General features: G+C 38.0%; 1 protein-coding gene across 3 annotated transcripts in view; it reads right to left on the bottom strand.

Moving 5' to 3' along the window:
- The window catches only part of PIKFYVE (phosphoinositide kinase, FYVE-type zinc finger containing), a 153,398-nt gene that overhangs the window by 14,236 nt on the left and 118,522 nt on the right, over window positions 1-20,640 (bottom strand). For 2 of the 3 annotated variants that reach the window (XM_075180242.1, XM_075180245.1), the window contains 4 exons: window positions 12,360-12,524; window positions 9,225-9,284; window positions 5,117-5,293; window positions 2,726-2,829 (listed from right to left, as the gene is read on the bottom strand). In XM_075180242.1, the coding sequence (XP_075036343.1) occupies window positions 2,726-2,829; window positions 5,117-5,293; window positions 9,225-9,284; window positions 12,360-12,524 (506 nt within the window). The remainder of the gene's footprint in view (window positions 1-2,725; window positions 2,830-5,116; window positions 5,294-9,224; window positions 9,285-12,359; window positions 12,525-20,640) is intronic. The other variant, XM_075180243.1, reaches the window with a different exon arrangement.

Raw genomic sequence — 20,640 nt, 5'->3', positions numbered from 1 at the left:
CGCTCCTCAAAAGTTCCCTGCTTAGCTTGCTGGAAAGTGTAGCAAGCTGTTTATGAGCCACAAAAAACTGGGCCTAGGATCTTGTCCAGACTCTGCCATGTCAAAGTGAGCCGCAACAGCCAAGCATGGTTGCTGGTCCTCTGTCACATGCTGTGCATAAGGCATGCCTCCAGAGTGAACACTAGACAATTTGGAGTGACACATGGAGCAGGCAAAATCCTTTGTTAATGTCCAACTTCCACACAGCTTTGGATGTACTCCCCTTACCAGACATAACAGATAGGTTGGGGGAAGATACAGACAGCTGCAGTGCACTATCCAAAGGTGGATAAGAAACTGCAAAACATACACAAAGCCCAGAACAGACTCTGAAAATCTCAAGACACTATATACACTCCTCACAGACTACTTTCCTGCAGACTAAAAGGGTAGAAGGTTGCTATGGTTTCTCTTATAGTGGTCTTTGACTTAGAATAGTACAAGATAAGACTATTAAATAACGAGACTGATTAAATAACTCACCTTTATGTATTGGTATTACAAATTTAATGTTTGTACCCTACAATATACTCCCCATTTGCACATCGCTGTAGTCTTGTTTTCCACTGGTCAAAGGCATGGAGCAAATCAATTTCTGTCACTTGTTTCAACATATCTGCCGTTTTCTTCTTTACAGCATCAACTGACTCAAAATGTGTCCCTTTAAGCACTGATTTAACTTTTGGGAAAATATAAAAATCGCAAGGTGCTAAATCGGGCGAATATGGAGGATGTTCAAGTGTAGTAATGTGTTTGTCGGTCAAAAACTGCTTCACAGAAAGTGCTGTGTGAGCAGGCGCATTGTCCTGGTGAAGAAAAACCATTTTTCCACAGTTGCGGCCGTTTATTTCTGACTCTTTCTCTCAGCTTTTGCAAAACTTCCTTATAATAATGCTGATTAACTGTTGTGCCTTCTGGAACCCATTTTTCCAAAATTACACCCTTGATATCGAAAAAAACAATGAGCATTGCTTTGAATTTTGACTTGCTTTGACAAGCTTTTTTCATTCTTGGTGCATTGTCCTGGTGTTTTCCAGTGCATTGACTGTCTTTTGGTTTCAGGATCGTACTGGAAGATTCAGGTCTCATCACAAGTGATTACTTTATGAAACAGGTTTGGATCTGTGTCAAGTTGCTGCAGAATGTCAACACAACATTCCTAGCGACATTCTTTTTGCTCTGGTGTGAGAACCCTTGGGACCATCTTTGCACAAACTTTCGTCATGTCAAGATCCTCACGCAAAATTTCGGTCTTTTTGAACAAACTGACTGTTTTTGTCTACATTTTCTTTGGTTCTTGAAGTGCAAGGTCGTCCAGGGCGTTCATCATCTTCGACATTCTCATGTCTCTCGCTTAATGTCTTGTGCCACTCAAACACACGCGCACGAGAAAGGCAGTCATTCCCATAGGCCGTAGTAAGCATTTAAAAACATTCTGTTGGTGTTTTGTGCAATTTTACTAAAAATGTCAAATTGACACGTTGTTCAAATTTAAACTTAGCATTTTTTCGTCACTCTACAGAAAACACAACCATACTAAATGGCGACTCACAATCAACAGTGTTGCAGCTTGTCATGCAGGTTCAGACCGGTTCAAGGTTACTATGTATGCAGTTATAACCGGTTTTGACTGCTTTGTTAACTAGGTGGAATCGCAGTCTCGTTATTTAATAGACATACCTCGTACGTCTCCCACAGCCCAGCACCAAAGGGATGACTGCCATGCAGAAGGATGGCCCCCCACAGCTTCCCTTGTGCCTAATAGGCGGCTGCCATGACAGCCCCCACCTGACTCCCCCTCCCTGATGTCGGGGATCATGCACCACTCCCTCCTCTGAAGGTCCAAACACTTGCAACTCCCTTCTCCTGCAGGAAGAGAGGGGAGCCACTTACCTTCAAGCCACGTCTCCATTGTGCAGTCTGGTAACCAATGGTGCTGAAAAATCGGGGATCCCAATCATTACATGTAGCGACAGTGACCTGGTCTCTCCCAGTCATACAATGTAAGTGGGATGCTATGACTGTGGAGGTTCTCGTAGAAGTGGATATGTAGTAAAATAAATTAAAAAAAGAAAAAAAAGAATTAACTAAATATTTCAAATTTACAGCTGCTAATAGCAGCCATAGAAAGTAGCGCACAACTCCTATAGGCATTTTAAAAAAATGTTCCCAGCAGGCTGTTGGGATGTAGAGCCAAATTTAAACTGCCAAAACTCCAGTGTTTAGCCTCTATACCTCAATGTTCCAGTATCCCCAGAAGGATGAAAAAAAAAAAAGTAAAGACACATTGGTATGGACATCAGATCACAAGTCATGTATAGTACTTTTTCCTATGCTAAAAATATATATCTGAGAAAATTGGTGTGCTTTATCTATCTATATAAACACATATACATACACACACACACACCTATACATCCAAAAAAAAAAATAGAAAAAAAAAAAGCAACATTTAGACTAGTGGCTCAAGGATACTTTACATGCCCATGTATTGAACTCAGGATTTACCAAACATACTAATATTTCTGTAACAGGAGATAATCACTTACATTGGGAAAAGATATACAGCAGCTCAAAGTGCTTAAATGCCCCTAGCCCAACAAATATTCCTTGAGCACACATCAATACTTCTCAATTTACATCTTACATTTTCAGATATTTGTGGCCTTTCACATAGTACCCATACCTTCATTTGCACAGCATTTGTGATGTAAGTGAAATAGTGTGGCGCAAAGTCAAGAAACGACTGCACTTCCAGGCGAGGCATCTGTTTCAAAATGAATCGGTCATCTGTAGAAGAAATGATTAGTACTGGGCAACTGGAAGGATATTTTAAAGTATGAATCTTTTGTTTTTTTTAAATAAAAAAAAATATAGCGTTTGTACTAATTTGCATGCGCATGAAATGTTTAAAAGAATCAGAATTACAAAATGTATAATACTTGGCAACATCTATATTTATGAATACATTTGCTTATTAAAACAGTTCTCAAAGCACAGTCTTTAAAAATGTAATCAAAAAATGTAATTCGAATTGAAGAGACACTGTGCGACTTGCTAAAGGCAAAACTGCAATTCAAAGCACATAAAACAAAACTGCAAGGCCTCAAACTGCTTTTCTGGGTTCGAAACCTTGCTGGGAAACAAACCGTCCCATTTATAAAGTGTCTATCTGTCGAACGACATGGCAAACTGCCTCAGAGTAGTCAAAAATTATAGTATAAGAAAATAAAAGAATAGATATAGTTGTGACAGGCGAAATAACAGTATCTTAGACCACTCAGACAATCCAAGATAGCCAAATATTATAATTTCATTGGGGGCATTTTTGATAACACCCATGGGCTGTCCATGCATGCTGGCACTTGAAGTGGCACAATAAGTAGCATTAAATTTTGACATTTTTACCCTGGCACCCAATGGCCAGGGGTGCCAGGAGGTTCCCAGTACTAGACAGCAATGCATCAGTACTCTGTAGGTGAGAAGGCCCAATAATTTATTCAGAACTGGGGCAGTGTTGGCTAACCTGTGACACTCCAGGTGTTGTGAAACTACAAGTCCCAGCATACTCTTCCAGCAATAAGCTGCTATAAATTGGCAAAGCACGCTAGTTTCACAACACCTGGAGTGTCACAGGTTAGCCAATACTGGCCTAGAGGGCAGAGGCCGATGCTGAGAAGGCTGGGCTTTCAGTTAACACAAGTAAGGATTTTTTAACATTATTTATTACAATTTAATAATAAAAATGAGCCTAGTGGGGTGGCACCAAACTGGCCTGTCAAGTTAGTCACAGTACATAGCCAGTCACTCAACATTAGAAAACTTGAAAGGAAAACTGGATGCAGTTTAAGGGCTTGTAAATCGCTGCACTTCGGATGCAGTTTGCAAACCGCACAATAAACCAGTTTAGTTCATCTCCCCAGAAGCTCACAGGTCATTAATCTCTATGGAGAGGTTTTAAAGCAGTGGACACAACTATCTACACAAATGAAGAAGATGAAAGAGGTACAGGGGAATGTAGAAAACCATCCATGCATGTCATCCACCTTACCAAGTCAAAAGTTTGCACTGACCTGACATATCTCCATAGATCTATCTGATCTTTAGAACAGAACAGTAGAGATATGGTGACACTGGTGTGCACAAGCCCTAAAAGTGGTGTGTCCCATAACAGCAATTGAGCACTGTACTTTTTTTTATATCTTCAAAAGAACTGAATTGCTTAAGCAGTGATAAATTAAAGAAAGGGCAGAATGTCTCTCTAATGTCACATAACAGACTGTGCCTTCAGGGGTAAACACTAGCTGGAAAGTAACATTTTCAGGCAAAATGAAAGTGATGGATAGAAATGATGTGAACTTCAGGAAGAGGAGACAAAATCTACATGCAAGCTTGACCATTTAAGAATTGGGCACTCTAAGATGAGTGATCTACAGATGGAAGAGTTAAAATAAAACAATGAGCACTTTGCCCTGAAAGACTAAACTGGGAACCCATTTACAGAACAAACTATAAAATGGTTGTTTCAGTTAACTACAGTCAATCTCCAACTGCTTAGCAATAGTACATGTAAGATGTACAGAAATCATCCTAAACCTCTGTAATACAGATATCCTAATTTAAAACATTAACAACTTAAAACAAAGCCAGCTGATATGTAGTGGTGCATTTTAACATAAGTGAATACAGATATGCGTTTGAGACTCAAATAGACAGATTCCAGAATAATGTTTCATATCATAAATGTGACTATGGAATTCTCAAATAACTCCCTTTTTTTAACTATCACACTTTTTCCAACTGGGGCCTCCAATTGTTATAACTGACCATCTAAACATGTAGGAGAAGGTTGAGGCAACCATTGTATTCTACCAAGTGCAACAGTAAGTAGACAGAAGATTTTTGTCTATATTGCAGACAACATGAAAACACTAGATAGTAATGTAAGACGTTTTGAGAAACTGCAATGTGTGATGACATTATGACATTGAAATACTACATTTCAAAAAACTCATATACAGCACATTGAAATGCCCCATTTAAGTTTCACAGGCACAGGAGGATGGTAAAATCTCACCTTCCGTTGCATAGAAGGCTGCACCAGATTTTCCTCCTCGAGCCTGCCATGGTACACAGTGTGCAAGGGATCGGATGAAATCTTCTTCACTGCTTCCCAAAATTACTTTGCGCATTCTGTGAAACTCTCCAGCATAATAAATACGACAGTAAAATTTCGCATTGGCATCCGAGAACTCTGCACAATAAACAGAGAATTGAACTTATATATATTCTTTTATTTTCTTCGTCTAATTTCCCTTAAGATAGAAGGCTAAAGGTTGGTTCACACAGATATATTTTGCACATATAAGGCATTGTAATCATTCCCATTAATTTATAGAGCGCAATCAAACAGCATTGTACAAAGATTATTATTCCATTTTTCATATCAGCCCCTGTCCCAATGGAGATTACAGTCTAAATTCCCTAACACGCACACAGACACAAACACACCGGTTAATTTTGTCAGCAGTCAATAAACCTACCAGTATATTTTTGGAGTCTGTCAAGAAACCAGATCACCTCTAGATAACCCACGCAAACACAGAGAGAACATACAAACTCCACACATAAGAAGCTCATGACCCCAGTCCTCTAAGACAGAAGTGCTACCCACTGTGCCACCATGCTTCCAATGAACTTCATAAACAAGCTGACTTTTATACTGTGAAGCCTTCAATATCATATTACTCTTAATATTTTTATGAGCTTGTGGTCCAAAATTCTGAGTATGAAAAGCACCAACAGATCTTACAGCTGCCAGAAAAATGAGCACACAATAGGGGTGCCCTCTCTCTTTTGGTCTCTATGCACTTGCTATAGAGCCTTTAGCGGGTTTTGTTCAGAGGCATTTCGGGATATGTGGTCTGCAGACGGGAAGTGCCATGGATAAAGTTGCCTTATGTGCGGAAGATATGCTCCTTTTTTGAAGGATGCTGATCATTCCCTTAATAACCTGCCGAGGGTGGTTAATGACCACCTACTCTGGTCTCTGAATCAACTGGACTAAATGCAATATATTCCCAGTCTGTGAAATAGTACCCCCGAATTCGCAGGCACATTTCTTATTGAAGTGGATGACTTCGTTTAAATACTTGAGAATACTAATTTCTAATATGAGTAACATAGTCGAGCATGTTAACAAGACCCTATCTATAGCTGCGTGTCCGTATATGTAAGAAAACCTCAGATACCTCTAAACAGTGACCGGAGACTCTCTTACACTATTGAGAGCTGCCCACAACTGTAATAAGCTGCTGCACAGATGTGCAGCATACCAGAGTACTGTAATCTGCCTCTTCATACATATATAAGTGTAAGAGTAAACCTACATGCATAAGACTGTATACCTGTTACTGACTGCTACTACATATTCAACTGTGAGTATCTGCATACACTCTGCTTGTTACCAAGTTCAAGAAGCTGCAACCTGTTTAAGTTAAAAGCGTTTGTGGCTTCATATCCACCTTACACCGCTGACACCTTTCACAACATCAAAGGTATAACCAATACATGTCACGAAAGTAGACTTTTGTTTCAGTTATTAAGTCAAAACAGAAAATTAAAATACATTGAAAGTTATGTCTTGTTTAAGGAACACTGCATGTAGCATTCAAGTGCTTTGTTGGTCAGAGAAATCAATGATCCACAAGTCACCTGACACAAATGTGGCATTCATGTGGTGGGAGCATTATGACACCACTATATGTAAAATGTAACCATGAGGCATAAGCTAATGTGGTTAAACTTTGAACTAAATTGTTTCCAGAAACTGTCAAAATGGTAATTATTAAAAGGGTGGAAATCCATACTGGTTGGAAATGCTATAAAAGGAAAATGTGCTACGTTGCATATCATACTGTCAGAAATTATAATTGGTCACAAGCCTCCAAACTCTGCAGAATATGTTTTTGCATTATAAATAATTGAAAATATGTCTTAACCAGATGAACACTAACATAGCTAAAATGTATAAAATCCATTTTATATACTAAGCAGCCGGCTATGAATCATGGGAAGTGACAGTAAAATGCAACACTAATACTGTTAAATGTATCCATTTTAACGTTGGCAAAGTTGCAAGTAGCACAAAAAAATTAATTCTTAGATCATTAGTTTGGAAAAATAAAGTTATAATTAAAATTACCCTGATTATAACATGCAACTTTGTTACAATTTTGAATCTGCCAATGAGTAATTAAATTGCATGATTAACATCCAATACCACATTCCCTACACAAAATAAGCATTTCTGTAAACAATGTCAAAACAACAAAGCCATATTTTGGGTGAAAAGCCTACTATTAATATTGAGATTGGTCTGTAATTTCCTACTATAGTTACACATTTACACACACCAGGGACAATACAAAGTCAGTTAACTTGCCAATAGTTTATTGAACTGTGGGAAGAAACTCGAGCACCCAAAAGGAAACCCATGAAACACAGGGAGAACATACAGACTCCACAAAGCACTAGATAGAGTGAAACCTAATGTCTCAGTGCTGTAAGCAGCAATCTGAACCAATATGCCGTCCTATACGTACATTGTAAATACACACACACAGTTTAGTAACACCAAGTATAGCGGTGGGTTTAGGCGTTGGAGGAGAGAGTAACTTTGACCAATAAAAAATAACATTTTTAGTAAGTTAACAGAACACAATGGATATTTATATGGAGGATGAGTAAGCTTTGTCCTAGAATGAAGACAAAAAACAAAAATGTAAAAAAAGTTCTGTACTGCTCAAGTTTTATGACTCATGTTTAAAAGGCAAAAAATTAAATATTGGTTCATCAAACAACATAATAATTTGGCATTCTGTAAAACTTGAAAATGTTAAAAAAATAAATAAAAAAAATAATACTACTGGCAAATCTAATATAGGAAGTGAGTAGGATGCAGGACAATGGCCTGCTCTACTGGGAGTTGGGGGAGTCTTGTTGACATTATTAGTATGGCCAATTGTCAATTTGCTCGATTAGACCTATTTTAGGAAAACAGGAATGGGTACAGACAGAGTGAATGCACCTAGAAGCAAAAATGTGTAGTTTTATTTAGATAGACAAGACATGACTTTGTAAACTCTTAATGACCTTAACAAATGCTCCTACTTTTAACAAAGTGGAGGCTAGTACGGGACAGTACATTAAGCAGCTGTGTTACTCTAGCTTAATTTCAGACAAAAAAGAACACAAGGAAATATCACAGGGAACTTAGTTTTGTTAGCTTTCATGTTAAATTTACGCCTCACTTTTCATTTTAATTTTGAGCCATCTACTATATAAATGCCTAGTGGCGTGGGGAAAAAAAAACAAAACAAGCTGCAGCGCAACCTGCTGGGCAGAGTTATACACTGACCTATATATTTCTTGAAGGAGAAGTGACAGTTGGGTGTGGTTGGTGGTTGCCGGGGGTGACAGTGGGGAGTTTTTAACACCTTAAGTAGCTTGATGAAGGATGTGGCGATGAAGATGAAGGATGAGGTGATGGAGAAAAATGATGAGATGTGGACAAAACCACGTTAAAAAAGGGTGCTTGCGTAGTGAAGTAACGCTCTTCCCCTGAGGAGGCCTGGGCTAGGCCCAAATGCATGACAAGAACCTTTTTAACACCTTAAGTAGCTTGATTTGACTAGAATGCATGAGTATCATGCACGGGTTAACTTGTATATCATAATTATGATACATTTTTAATATTATTTGTAATCACCTAAGACTTAGGCCAGAGCTTCCCTGCTACACTACAATTTGGTGATGTCACTTGACAATTTTAATTTTTGTTAATCAACTTTGAATGGTACATAGAAGATGCATTGCGCACCACATGATGACTGTTGATATGCAACCTGGAGAAGAGAGTGGGGTGGGAGCTTATGGCATACACATACTGCCCAGGGCCCAGAGGAACTAAATTCACCACTACACACACCAACAACTAAATATATCATACTCCCTTTTGCATAATTTAAAATTTTTCTCTGTAAATAACTGTACATTACATTTATGCTTCACTGGCAATGTTAGATTTTTTTAAAGAATGCAGACAGGTACACTTTAAGTCATGAAAGAACTGTAATAAGGATATGACATAAGGCTTTCTAGCAAGTATTCCAGTGTGTACTTACGTAGCTCAACATGAGGATTCCCAGACTGCTTCTTCTGCTTGTCTCCTCCATCAGTATCATCTAAAGGATACAAAGGTTTCCTTTTCAAATACAATACAGTTATCATACTAGTTATATTCAACAAGGATATATCACTAAAATATAGGCGTACTTCCAAACCAGTGAATGACCCCTTGTACCTCAGTTCTAATAATTATCCTAAAAAAACCCAAATCAAAACAAAAAAACAAAGCTGCCATTTTGTGATATGGTCACACAATCACTAAGTGTATCTAACTACATTTATTATAGGGAGCTCTAACAATATAACGAGGCATGAAAGGTATAGGGGAAAATGGGGGGAGATGTCAAGGGTGTTCCAAAACAGAGAAAAAAAACCCTCTCCAGAAACACCATAAAGCACAAGTTCCAAGCATTTCAAACAGAGCCCATACCTACATAAAACATGCTACAATATCCAAATAATAATTATTACTATTCTTATTACTCCTTTTCCATTCAAATATTGTCATAGTATTTTTGGGTAAATGGACACAAAAGACTTAAGATCGATACAAAACGTATCTTTGTAAATCTGAAATAAGAAATAATTAAATTAAAATGATAGCACTGAGGCAGACAGGCTTAGAGAGTTATGGACATAGAAAAGCAGATAGAGACAGACATGCATGGAGAAACAGAGTGTAGGGTAAAAAGGCAGATCGCATGGCTTGACCCCAGGTTCCAGGACTCCAAGCAAAATATAATATCTTTGACATTTTTGTTTTATTGTTTGTCCTTCGCCAAAGACAAAACGAATGCAATATCGGTAAATGTGGTGAGAAAACTTAAAATCAACATCCAGGTTAAGGTAGCAGAGGGATAAAGAAGCTATTCTGAATTTATGTCATCTGCAGTTTACTAGGATTTATCTGAATAAACAATGGAGAGCTCAAGTTAGAAACTCATTTACAATTTGTAGCTAACAAATGTAAATATGCTGACTGGAAATTCTACTGACTGGAAATTTATTTTTGAAAGCACTTGCACTACACTAGATTCATGAATTTGTACGAGATGTGAATCTAACAGCTTCAAGCTTTTTCACTACTTATAAAATTTAGCCCAGAGTGCCTAGTCTGATCTGAAGCAGCATCTCGGGCACTAAATTGAAGATGTGACATAATGGCCATATATGGATGCATTGTAAGCAATACTTATTAATCTGCACCATTTATCAAAATTAGAACATGGAGAAATAAGAAAGAGTCATGCACAAGTTAATCTATTGCTTCAAGCTGCCTTCAGTAGTTTTTACAATAATCCACATTTGGAAACATTATGCATAAATATAAATGATTAAGTGTTTAACATTTATAAAAGTATTTCTTTAGATTTCGAAATTGAACTTATCAGGACTTTTCAATATCCCTGTTCTTTGTCGGGGTAGAGAAAAGGCAAGGGCACACACAATTTACAATCCAATTTTTCTTAAAAGTTTAATTTAGGAATAAATTGCATTATAAATGCACACTCCTGAAAATCCCAGAGAAAATGCCAAACCTCAGCAAAATACTTCATCACCAGCCTTTCTACTACTGGCAATTACTGAACTTACAAATTGCAGATATTAAACATATTCTCATATATGTCACAAATGAACTACAGGTATTGGACAAAAAATGGAAATATTTGTATAAATGCAGGACACCAAGCATATGGACAAATATGGCTCATGTATTAAGCAAAAAATAGTCAAGGAATAAAATGTTGCACTCTTCTGGTTGCATATAATTATTGCCACCATGGTGACAAAAGATGACCTTAGTGAATTTTGAGAGACAGCTGATTGTTGAGGTTAACTCACTAATATTTCAGAAGAAGAAATGTTTAAAGTAATGTCAGCATGAAACACAGAGGGAAATCTATCAGTAACCAAGTGGCAATAGTGATTACTCTAGGATTGGGATATCCCTGCATTTCATAATGCAAAACAGGTGAGCAACTAAAGATCAATGGACTGCAAATATCAACCTCTGCCATAAGCAGTAAGTTTAATCTAAAAACTGCCCAACGCGAATTCCAGAGAACAGAATATTATTGTTGGGTAGCAGTGCTTAAATCACTCATCACACCAGGCAATGTATGTTTGAGATCAGTGGTGCAAAGAGCATAGGAAGTGGACTACTGAGCAGTGGATGGAGCCGATACACTCAGATGAATCATCCTTCGTCATGTAATTGACAAATGGATGAAGGAACTTGTGGTGCCAACTTAACGAGAATTCTACAGCCCTGAGTTGTTTGTTCCCAACAGTGAAGGGTTCTGTAATTTTGGGAAGTGAATTTTCATGGCATGATTTGGATACAGTTATTATCTTAGAAGACAAGGTCAGTGCTAAACTATACATAATGTTAATGAGTGATGATCTTCACCCCATTCTGCAGTGAACTATCGAACCGTGGAAGAAGCTTATACAATCTGATGAATCATCCTTCATCACGTTCTTGACAAATGGATGAGGCCACAGAAGAATTCTACAGTACCGAGTTGTTTCCAACAGTGGAAGGTTCTGGTGGTTTTGTAATTTCGTGAAACGCATTTTCCTGGCATGGTTGGGTTCCCTTAGAAGGCAAGATCAATGTTAAGCTTTACATAATAGTATTCAGTGATCCTCTTCATCCAATTCTGCAGTATTTCTTTCCTGACCAGAGGGATGGCTTCCCCATCCACAAAGTACGGTTTGTTGAGTAGGACGCTAGTTTTATCCATGTCTCATGGCCTTGTCAGTCACCAGATCTGAACCCAATAAAGCATTTATAGGATATACTGGAACAAAGCTTGAGACTACCACAAACAACCAGGTGTCAGTCAAGTGACTTTCTTGTGGATTAATGGTGCTGCATCTCTCCTGCACAGTTCCAATAAGGCCACTACATGCTGTACAGGCTGCATGTAGTGGTCCAAATCTTATTAAGTGACTTTACATTAATGTTTCCTTTGTTTTTTGCTCACTATTATATTGCCATCACCAACAACAAACCATGTTTGGTTTTCAATATCTTAATATATAAATGTTTTATTAAAAATAAACAAAAAAAAAATCTGAAATGTCTATTTGAATAAAGACACTTTCACATTTTATGGATACAGCACCTTGAGGTTCAGCTCCTTGGCTTTCTACACCTTCTCTGCCCATCTGCCCTACTTGATAATAGGCACTGTCAGCACCCCGTAATGTTTCTTTTCTCTGTGCAGATAAGTCTGGGCTCTTCCCACCCGTGCCGCGAAAGAATGATAACACCCCTGAAGCCTTTTTACCTGAAACAAAGTGAAATAAACTTCTTTATAAACAATAAGTACCTAACACCCCCCCCCCCCCCAACAAAAAAAAAATACTAAGAGCAGCATAAAACTAAAATTACCCCTTATTTTTTCACTATTGCCAAATAATGTAACTTATTACTCTAGTGCTCTTTTTGTTGGCTGTTTATTGGCTCTAGTAAAGGCATGACATGGCCATTGTACAGTACTTCGCTGGGAAACAGTCTGCACAGTGCTTGACAGAGATAACCTGGTGAACTTTGAATGCTTTACCATTTAATTTCAACGGCTATATAATTTAGTTTGCTGCTGTCTAACAGTGCAAATTAGAATTGCTAAGTGCAGCAAAAGCTAAACTTCACTATTTCAGATGCCTGAATGAACGGAGGTAAATTTAAGAAATGTGTGGAAAGCCAGCTTGTTTGCTAGATCGTTTTCATTTCTTGTGGGAAAAACAAAAACAAAAAAACAAAACAAATAAACAACTTCTAAAGTCCTTTTTGTGTGTCTGTATGAGTGGACATCTGTGTGAATTGAGGATTACAAGTTGGGTTTGGTAAGATCCTATGTTATTATTAGTCATTATTTATAGGGCCCCACAAAATTTCTGCAGCGCCGTGCAGAAAACAGGCAGTGGACCATACAGGGTAATACAGTACAGAACAGTGAACAAAAATACCAGTACTTCAATAGCTTCAAACATAGCTAGCACAGTGGAGTTGGAGAAGAAAAGGAAGAGCGATAGGAGGCAAGAGGGCCCTGCACATATGAGATTAGAGCCTAAAGGGAGGGCAAACAGACAGGAGGCACAATGGCGAGTCAGGAGGGGATAAACGCAAGCGGAGCGAGCAGCAGCACAGGGGTTCAGAGGTGAGGGGATCAGGCATGGAGATAAGGTTAGGTGTAAGGGTGGTATGCTTTGAGAACTGATGAGTTTTAAGAGCTCGTTTGAAGGTGCATAAATTAGGGGACGTTGAGATGGAGCGTGGGAGGTCATTTCAGTGGAGGGGGGCAGCCTGGGAAAAATCCTGGGTTCAGAGTGGGGTGAGGTGTTCATCCCACTCTCACTATGTTACACCAGCAAGTAAAATTGTATACACAAGTATTTTCCACTAGACCTACACGGTTGTTAAAAGCATGAGGGTTTTAAAAATGATAATAAATGGGTCTTGTATGTTACAAAAATGTGAGTCGTGTCATAAATTACCTATGGGCCTATCGAGCATGACATCCTGTACTGAAGTCAAACAGAAATTTTGTACTTGGTTCCCATAAAATATCAATGGATCAACCTTTAGGATTATCAACATCTCAATCACTTTCTTTGTTTTTCTCTTGGCTTATAAAAGGACTGATGAACTTGTTCAGGACTATTGTAAGGCTCTAATAAAAATGCGTCACTGCAAGACTCAAGAAACGAACTGAATCAACCACATTACTCCATATAGATTGAACAGTGGGTCTAGATCAAAGTGCATCAAAGAAAGTCTTCTCTAGAGTAGAGCTTTTTTGGACCATACCAAGTGCTCCTGACTACACATGCTGCAGTCAAGTGCTGATTGGGCAACACCTCAGGTCATGCTTCACAACATAAAAGACTGTAAAGGATCATCATCACAAATGCTACCAGTACATTTACTTTTTTCTACCTTTGCACAGTGTGCTGATAAAGAGGTAGAAAACATGTATGCTGGTGCAGTAGGCTGCACTAGACATACTGGGACATAAAGCAGACTTTTTAATCTCCAATTAAGCTGCTGTGGTAATTAAACTCAAAAAGGTGAAAGGGATTATTTCATATCTTGATTATATTTGCTTTCTTTTGGTAATTTTACCATATGGTACTCATGCCCATGCTCTCAATAGCTTTATGGACACTATGTTTTAAATTTGACTTTAAATAAACAAAATTATGAATTTGCGTTCATGTGCCCAATCGCTGAAAAACATGGCACACTATTGTTACAATTACCACTTCATCTACAAAGAAAACAACTTGTGATGTCAATGTCCTTGCAAAATAATAAGTAAAAGTAATGTTGAAAAAGGAGATATTTCATAAAAGCATCTGCTGAACCGACATATCTTCTATGCCGTTAGGTTAACAATTTGAAGTGCAAGTCAAAACTGGCAAACAATTGCAAAGTTTAACTTGTGGTGTGAGCACTCAATTTAATCAAAAATGAAAACTACAGGGGCCGTGGTTTGGTGGTCAAGCTAGCAGACATGTCTTACTGGAGATCCGTATCTATACTTTAGGTTTCTATATCCCACACAGATGTACATATGGAGTTTTGGTTGCCCCGCCCGTTTCATCTTGCCCATATTATCAGCATCACATCTGCCTACTTCCTAAACGGCCCCGCCCCTGTCTGGGACTGCAGGAGAGTGTTGGCCAACAGCCCAGATAATGGAGTCAGCACTATTTTGGATCCATCATTTACCTTGCATCCTCTGGTACCTGCGCCATCTCTCTGACCAGTGGTGGTCCGGCCCAGTGGTGGACTTGTCCTCGCATGGAACATAGTGGATTCTGGAGGCTGTATACCGGAGAGCCAACTCTGCTTCCTGGGTGGCCTGCAGTTATTATGTCATCTAAGAGCACCTAACATACTCTGCTACTGCGCTAATAAGACCCAGTGCAGAAATACTACAATCACTGACTCCTGGTAACTGCACAGCATCTTGCAGAGATAGTAACTCCTGATGCCTTCTCATCAGGGTCACTTGTTCTTTCATTTGGGATTTCACGCTAGATATCTGGGTGCCCCCCATTTTGAATGCCCTTATTTGAAGTGACATGTGGTGATTGTATAGAGTACCTCTTCAATAATATAAATCTGTGTGGCACTCTTTTACTCTTGTTACTCTTTTATAAAACAGCGCCATATCACTATCTCTCCACATCATGCTGAGTGAGTCTATGACAGAGAAATTGCTAATACTCACCCACAAATATTCACTGCCTTTGCATTTTGTATCTGTTAAGGGACATTGGCAACTCCACACTTGCTATGGACACTTCGTATTAGTAGATTAGTACATATGTTGTACAACTGCTTGCTTTCATGTCACCTAACATGTAACCAGGTCCACCCACCATCCCATGTGGTGGCCTCAGTGAAGCGAATATGTCATACTGATTATCTGCTACTAGTTATATGTTATTGCTTTCATTATCTTAAGAAGTGTTGATCGATATATACCCCATTTTACCATGGAGAAATTTGTCGGTTCCAAATCGTAAGGCCTAAAAGGTGATAAGACATGTTCTAATTCTGTCGCCCCAGTCTCTAAAAAGGCAGATGACTTGTGACAGAAACCTGACATAGTTGACTCTCGCCCTACTCCCATAACCTACTCAGATATTGTAAAGACAACTAAAGAGACCATGCAACTTCTGTTTGAAGACCAAGCAAATAAATTCACCTCTGCAGTACAAGAGTTAAAGAAGAAAATTGTGCAAACTTCGACGTTCTCAAACGAATGGACGACGGATTGGAGAACTCTTCCACAATCTCTCCCAATTAAGACACAGGTCTCAACACTATCTAAATCGGTCACCAGCTGTGGAATCACGTAGAAAAAACAATCTCACAGAAATAATTTGCACATTGGGAGACTCAGACTGCCACTCCATGTTTCAAACTCTTGTCAATTTACGTTAAGACTCTGGACCCCTTATGATAGAACTGTGCACATAGATTGGGTCCAACCAGGGACAATATTAACGACTGCCCGAGAGAACAGTAACCTTTCGCTGTTTAAATTACAGACTCAAGATGAATCTATGGATTGCTTATAAAAAGGAAGATAGTATCTCCTGGGATGGGAAACGTCTATCTTTTCAAAGAATTTTCTGTGGAAGGGACTAAAGTCCAAAAGGAATTCTCCCCTATCTGCAGTGATTTGATCAAACGAAAAAGGAAGTTTGCTCTATTATATACTGCTAGACTGAGATTATTTTATGGTAATGACTTCACTTTGACAGACTATGCAATACATTTCTTACATGAAGAAGCAGACTCATCAGAAGCTATGGATGTGATGAATAACTCTCGCTGACACTGTTCTACCTTGACAAGCATTGCTTTCATTTTATTATTTACAGCAAAGCGTTTTTTTCTGAATATTTTGTCCAAACTCTATACATTCTAAGACTCGAACATGTGTGTAAGTGAGGACTTCAACATTGTTGCTTCTACAGAGATGAACAGAGGGGAAACATGTGCACAGGGGGGCCACCCACCCTAGATAGGAATAAAATATTTTACTTAACAGCTCAACTTATTTGTGGATAATTTGGAATCCAACATCCTGTGAATATACTTGCTTATCAACTGTCCATGGCACATTTTAAAGACTTAACTATCTACTAGCATCGTCCTTGTTATTATATAAACTTGGAGATATGGGATCATCAAAATGATCCTTTTCTATTTTGGCAATCAGATAATATGGCTTTTAAGTACAGTTTTTGCTGTTATGTAGGACAGCTTCCGAAGTTCTATTCAGATACTTGGAGAGAGCTTACTCACGTCTATCAAATCATGCAAGTTATACCTAACCCTAAAAACAAACTAATTTGAACAAGAGCAATCACAATTTGGTTACCAAAACAGTCAACAAGTACACCAATATGTTGAGATAAAAGTTTTACACACATGGTAGTACAAATAGTATATTACTCTCATCTGCTGAGAGGTAAGAGAACTTCTAATAATATCCAGGCGCTAAGAAATAAGCAGGGTAATTTATCTTCTGATGGAAAGGAGGTTCTTAGCATTTTACGGAAATTCTTTGAGAATTAATATAGTCAAGATCAACTGAACTCTGACAAGATAAAACCAGTTTTAGGAGAGTGTAATAATTCCTCAAGTATCCCGGCCTCAAGCAGATTACCTCTTAGCTTCCATTACTCCAGATAAGGTTACAGGGACACTCAGATCATCTGAGCCAGGAACTTTGAAGGATTTTAATGGTTTGAGTGGATAATTTTAGAAGATATTACTGATATTATCATATCTGAATCTCTCACAAATTTATTTACCCCTACTATCAACTTCCCGCACTTTACCATTACATTTCAATTTGTCCATACTCAAAGTCCTGCCTAAACCAAGTAGGGATCTTACTAAATTATAGCCGAAAGATTACTAAAATTATAGCCGAAAGATCGAAGATGATCTTACCCACAGTCATTCACAAAGATCAATCTGGCTTTATCTAGGGAAGGAATTCTGTCAGTAACAATCAGAAAAGTTTATTGGTTAAATAGTATTTGAGCTTATATGAGACCACAGATACTAATCTGTTGTTATCATTGGATGCAAGGATAAAGCATTTGACCGAATAACTTAGAACCACTTGTTTGAGACGCTTTGGAGGTTTGGGTTCCCGGACAAGCTCATATTAATCTTGCAGACTCTTTATTCGGATCCTCAGTCTCAGAGAATTTAAAACGGCCATATACAAGTCTCTTTTACAATCTAACAGGCAACCAAGCAGGGCTGCCCTATCTCTCGCCTATTATTTGCACTTGCTTTGGAATCCATGACCATTTGCCTTAGAAACAACAAAGAGCATTCAGGTATATTTATTCTTAAAGAGGAAAGTAAATTAGCGCAATTTTCGAATGGCATGATGCTTATGATATTTAATACTGAGGTAACCATTCCCGCTATAGTTACCTTGATAACAGACTGTCATCTTTGCGGGTTACAAAATTAACTTTAATAAATCATACATTTTACATATTGCAGGTAAAGTCTTGGATTCTGATCTCACTCAATCTTTATCCCAACTCCAAATAGTAACTCAAATACGCAAGTATTTGGGAATTTTTACCCATCTTTCCTTTGCTATTTGTATAAATACAATCATTCTCCAATCATTTGTAAGATTGAATCTATACTTGATAATTAGAAAAAGCTTCCTTTATCATTCTTGGGTCAGAATGCTGCTATCAATTCAGTAATTGTTCCTAAACTATCATACCTGATGCCGATGCCCCCCACCTGTGTGACTAAATCAGATGTGCAGAAGGCACAAAACTTCTTTCACTGTTTATATGGCCAAGGATAAGTGGAGTCAGACTCTGAAAGAGTAGAGACCAGGGGGTGGAGGGGGGGTGGTTGGGATCAGATTCCCTGACATTTTGGCATTCATGTACTTTATTTCAATATGTTACAGTTTGGCTGTTAGATCAAGACAAGATTATTTAGTAAATCTCAATTTGAAGAAGCTGCGTTGCTCCACTTTCTCCCATTTCAACTCCCAGACCCTATTGATCATAATGTCCATTTCATAGATACTCACAAAGCTTGGTTAAGCATATTCAGACAACTCAAACAACCTCATTTGTTTACCAGATATGCTTAGATTTAGGGCAATCTTGCATATCAGCTCATTTTCCACTTGGAGAACTAAAGGTATAACCTCTATCAGATATGTCTTTAACCCAGGGGGCAGTCTTTATTTTTTCCAGCAAGTAAATGACATTTTCGTTTACCAATTCCCAATTTTTTATATTTTTGCAATTGCGACACTATATTATGTTATTCCCTGAGGGTAAGTTGGCTCTGCCTGCCTCAAGTACTTTAGATGATTTACTTAATTTTTCCCAAAAAAATAAATATAGGATTACATTTTTATACAAAGACATACTTTATACAGACTACTCAAAATTATGGAAATCTACTGGTGCCACCTGGGAGAAGCTTTGATATTGTATTCCCCAATAGACATATTTAAATATTTTGACAATATAATGAAAATTGTTGCATTCAACCAAATTACAAGTGGTTCATGTGAAAATAATAAACAGGGCCTATATTTCTCATTCTCAATGAAAACATTACACGGAAGGTGAAACTGGTTTATTGAAGAAAGAAGCAGAAATGGTTTTGCATTTCAGACATATCATCTGGCCCTGTCAGAAGATTTTGGAAAAAAGTTTTGTCTTTCATCAACTCTTCTCTAAGAATTACTTTGCCCAGTGACCCTGTTGCTCTTCTTCTTTGTAACTATAATAACTGTCTTCATTTTCTTCCCCCAAGAGATGTTACAGATGTCCAACCATTTAGTCCTTACCATAGCAAAGAAAGCTATCCTCTGCAAATTGTATTGTCCACCCCCCACCCCTTCTTACTGGAGTTAAAACTGAACTGATGAATACCCTATACTTTGATAGATGTGCAAGACCCCCGAACATTGAAAGGAAGTTGCTACATTTTATGCTAAATGAGCTCTTATGTAGACAATGTGAACTGTTTGAGATCTCCAAAACAATATAATGCAAATGTTTGAAAAGTACTATGTGGTCTTTATAGAAACTGGGAGAGGACTAAATTTCTCTGAGTTTTCTCTTTCTGGACTGCAAGTGTATTGTGCATTTGCTATAAATGTCTATAGAAAATAGACTTTAAAGAAAAAAAAATGACTTTTGCAGTAACGGCAAAATGGGGAGACGTATTTGAGGTCTGTCTGATGAGCAAAGGTTCTATACATTACATAATATAAGGCTTAGCTAAATTGTTTAGACAGACTTACTCAATAATACATATTATACACAATATATTACACATACCAAAGTCTCTACTGGGCAGACAGCCCAGAATGTATGAAAGGTTGGGAGGTTTAGGTTATAGACTAAGTCTATAAGTTTAAAGAGCCTATTGAGTCTAAAATCAGTATCCTATGTTACACACAGTTAAATAGTTTCTCATCGATTTATGTTTTTATTACATTGAACATCACATGATACAAGACAATGCTTTCTCATGGATATTTGTTACACTGGCTCAGGACCTGATCAAGGCTTCAGTCCGCCTAAGGCCAAATAGGCTCATAATACCTACTACCAAGCCAGCAAAATAAGTGGTAGGCAAAGATTAATTTGTACAGTAAAAGGTTTTACAACTCTTGAGTGCAATAATTATGACCCTACAGTGTGGTATAATTGCAAACCTGGTGGTATACATACAGATCTCTTTTACTGTAAGAGGTCCATGCAGCATATCCAAGAGCTTATGTATATAATGACAGGACAGACTATTCACCATTCTATTTTATTAAAAAAAAAAGAACATGTACTTAATTTAAAATTTGGCTT

Source organism: Mixophyes fleayi, chromosome 7, assembly GCF_038048845.1.
Source record: "Mixophyes fleayi isolate aMixFle1 chromosome 7, aMixFle1.hap1, whole genome shotgun sequence".
Lineage (NCBI taxonomy): Eukaryota > Metazoa > Chordata > Amphibia > Anura > Limnodynastidae > Mixophyes > Mixophyes fleayi.
Note: the sequence above shows the minus strand (reverse complement) of the source record. Positions and strands in the feature narration are given on the sequence as shown.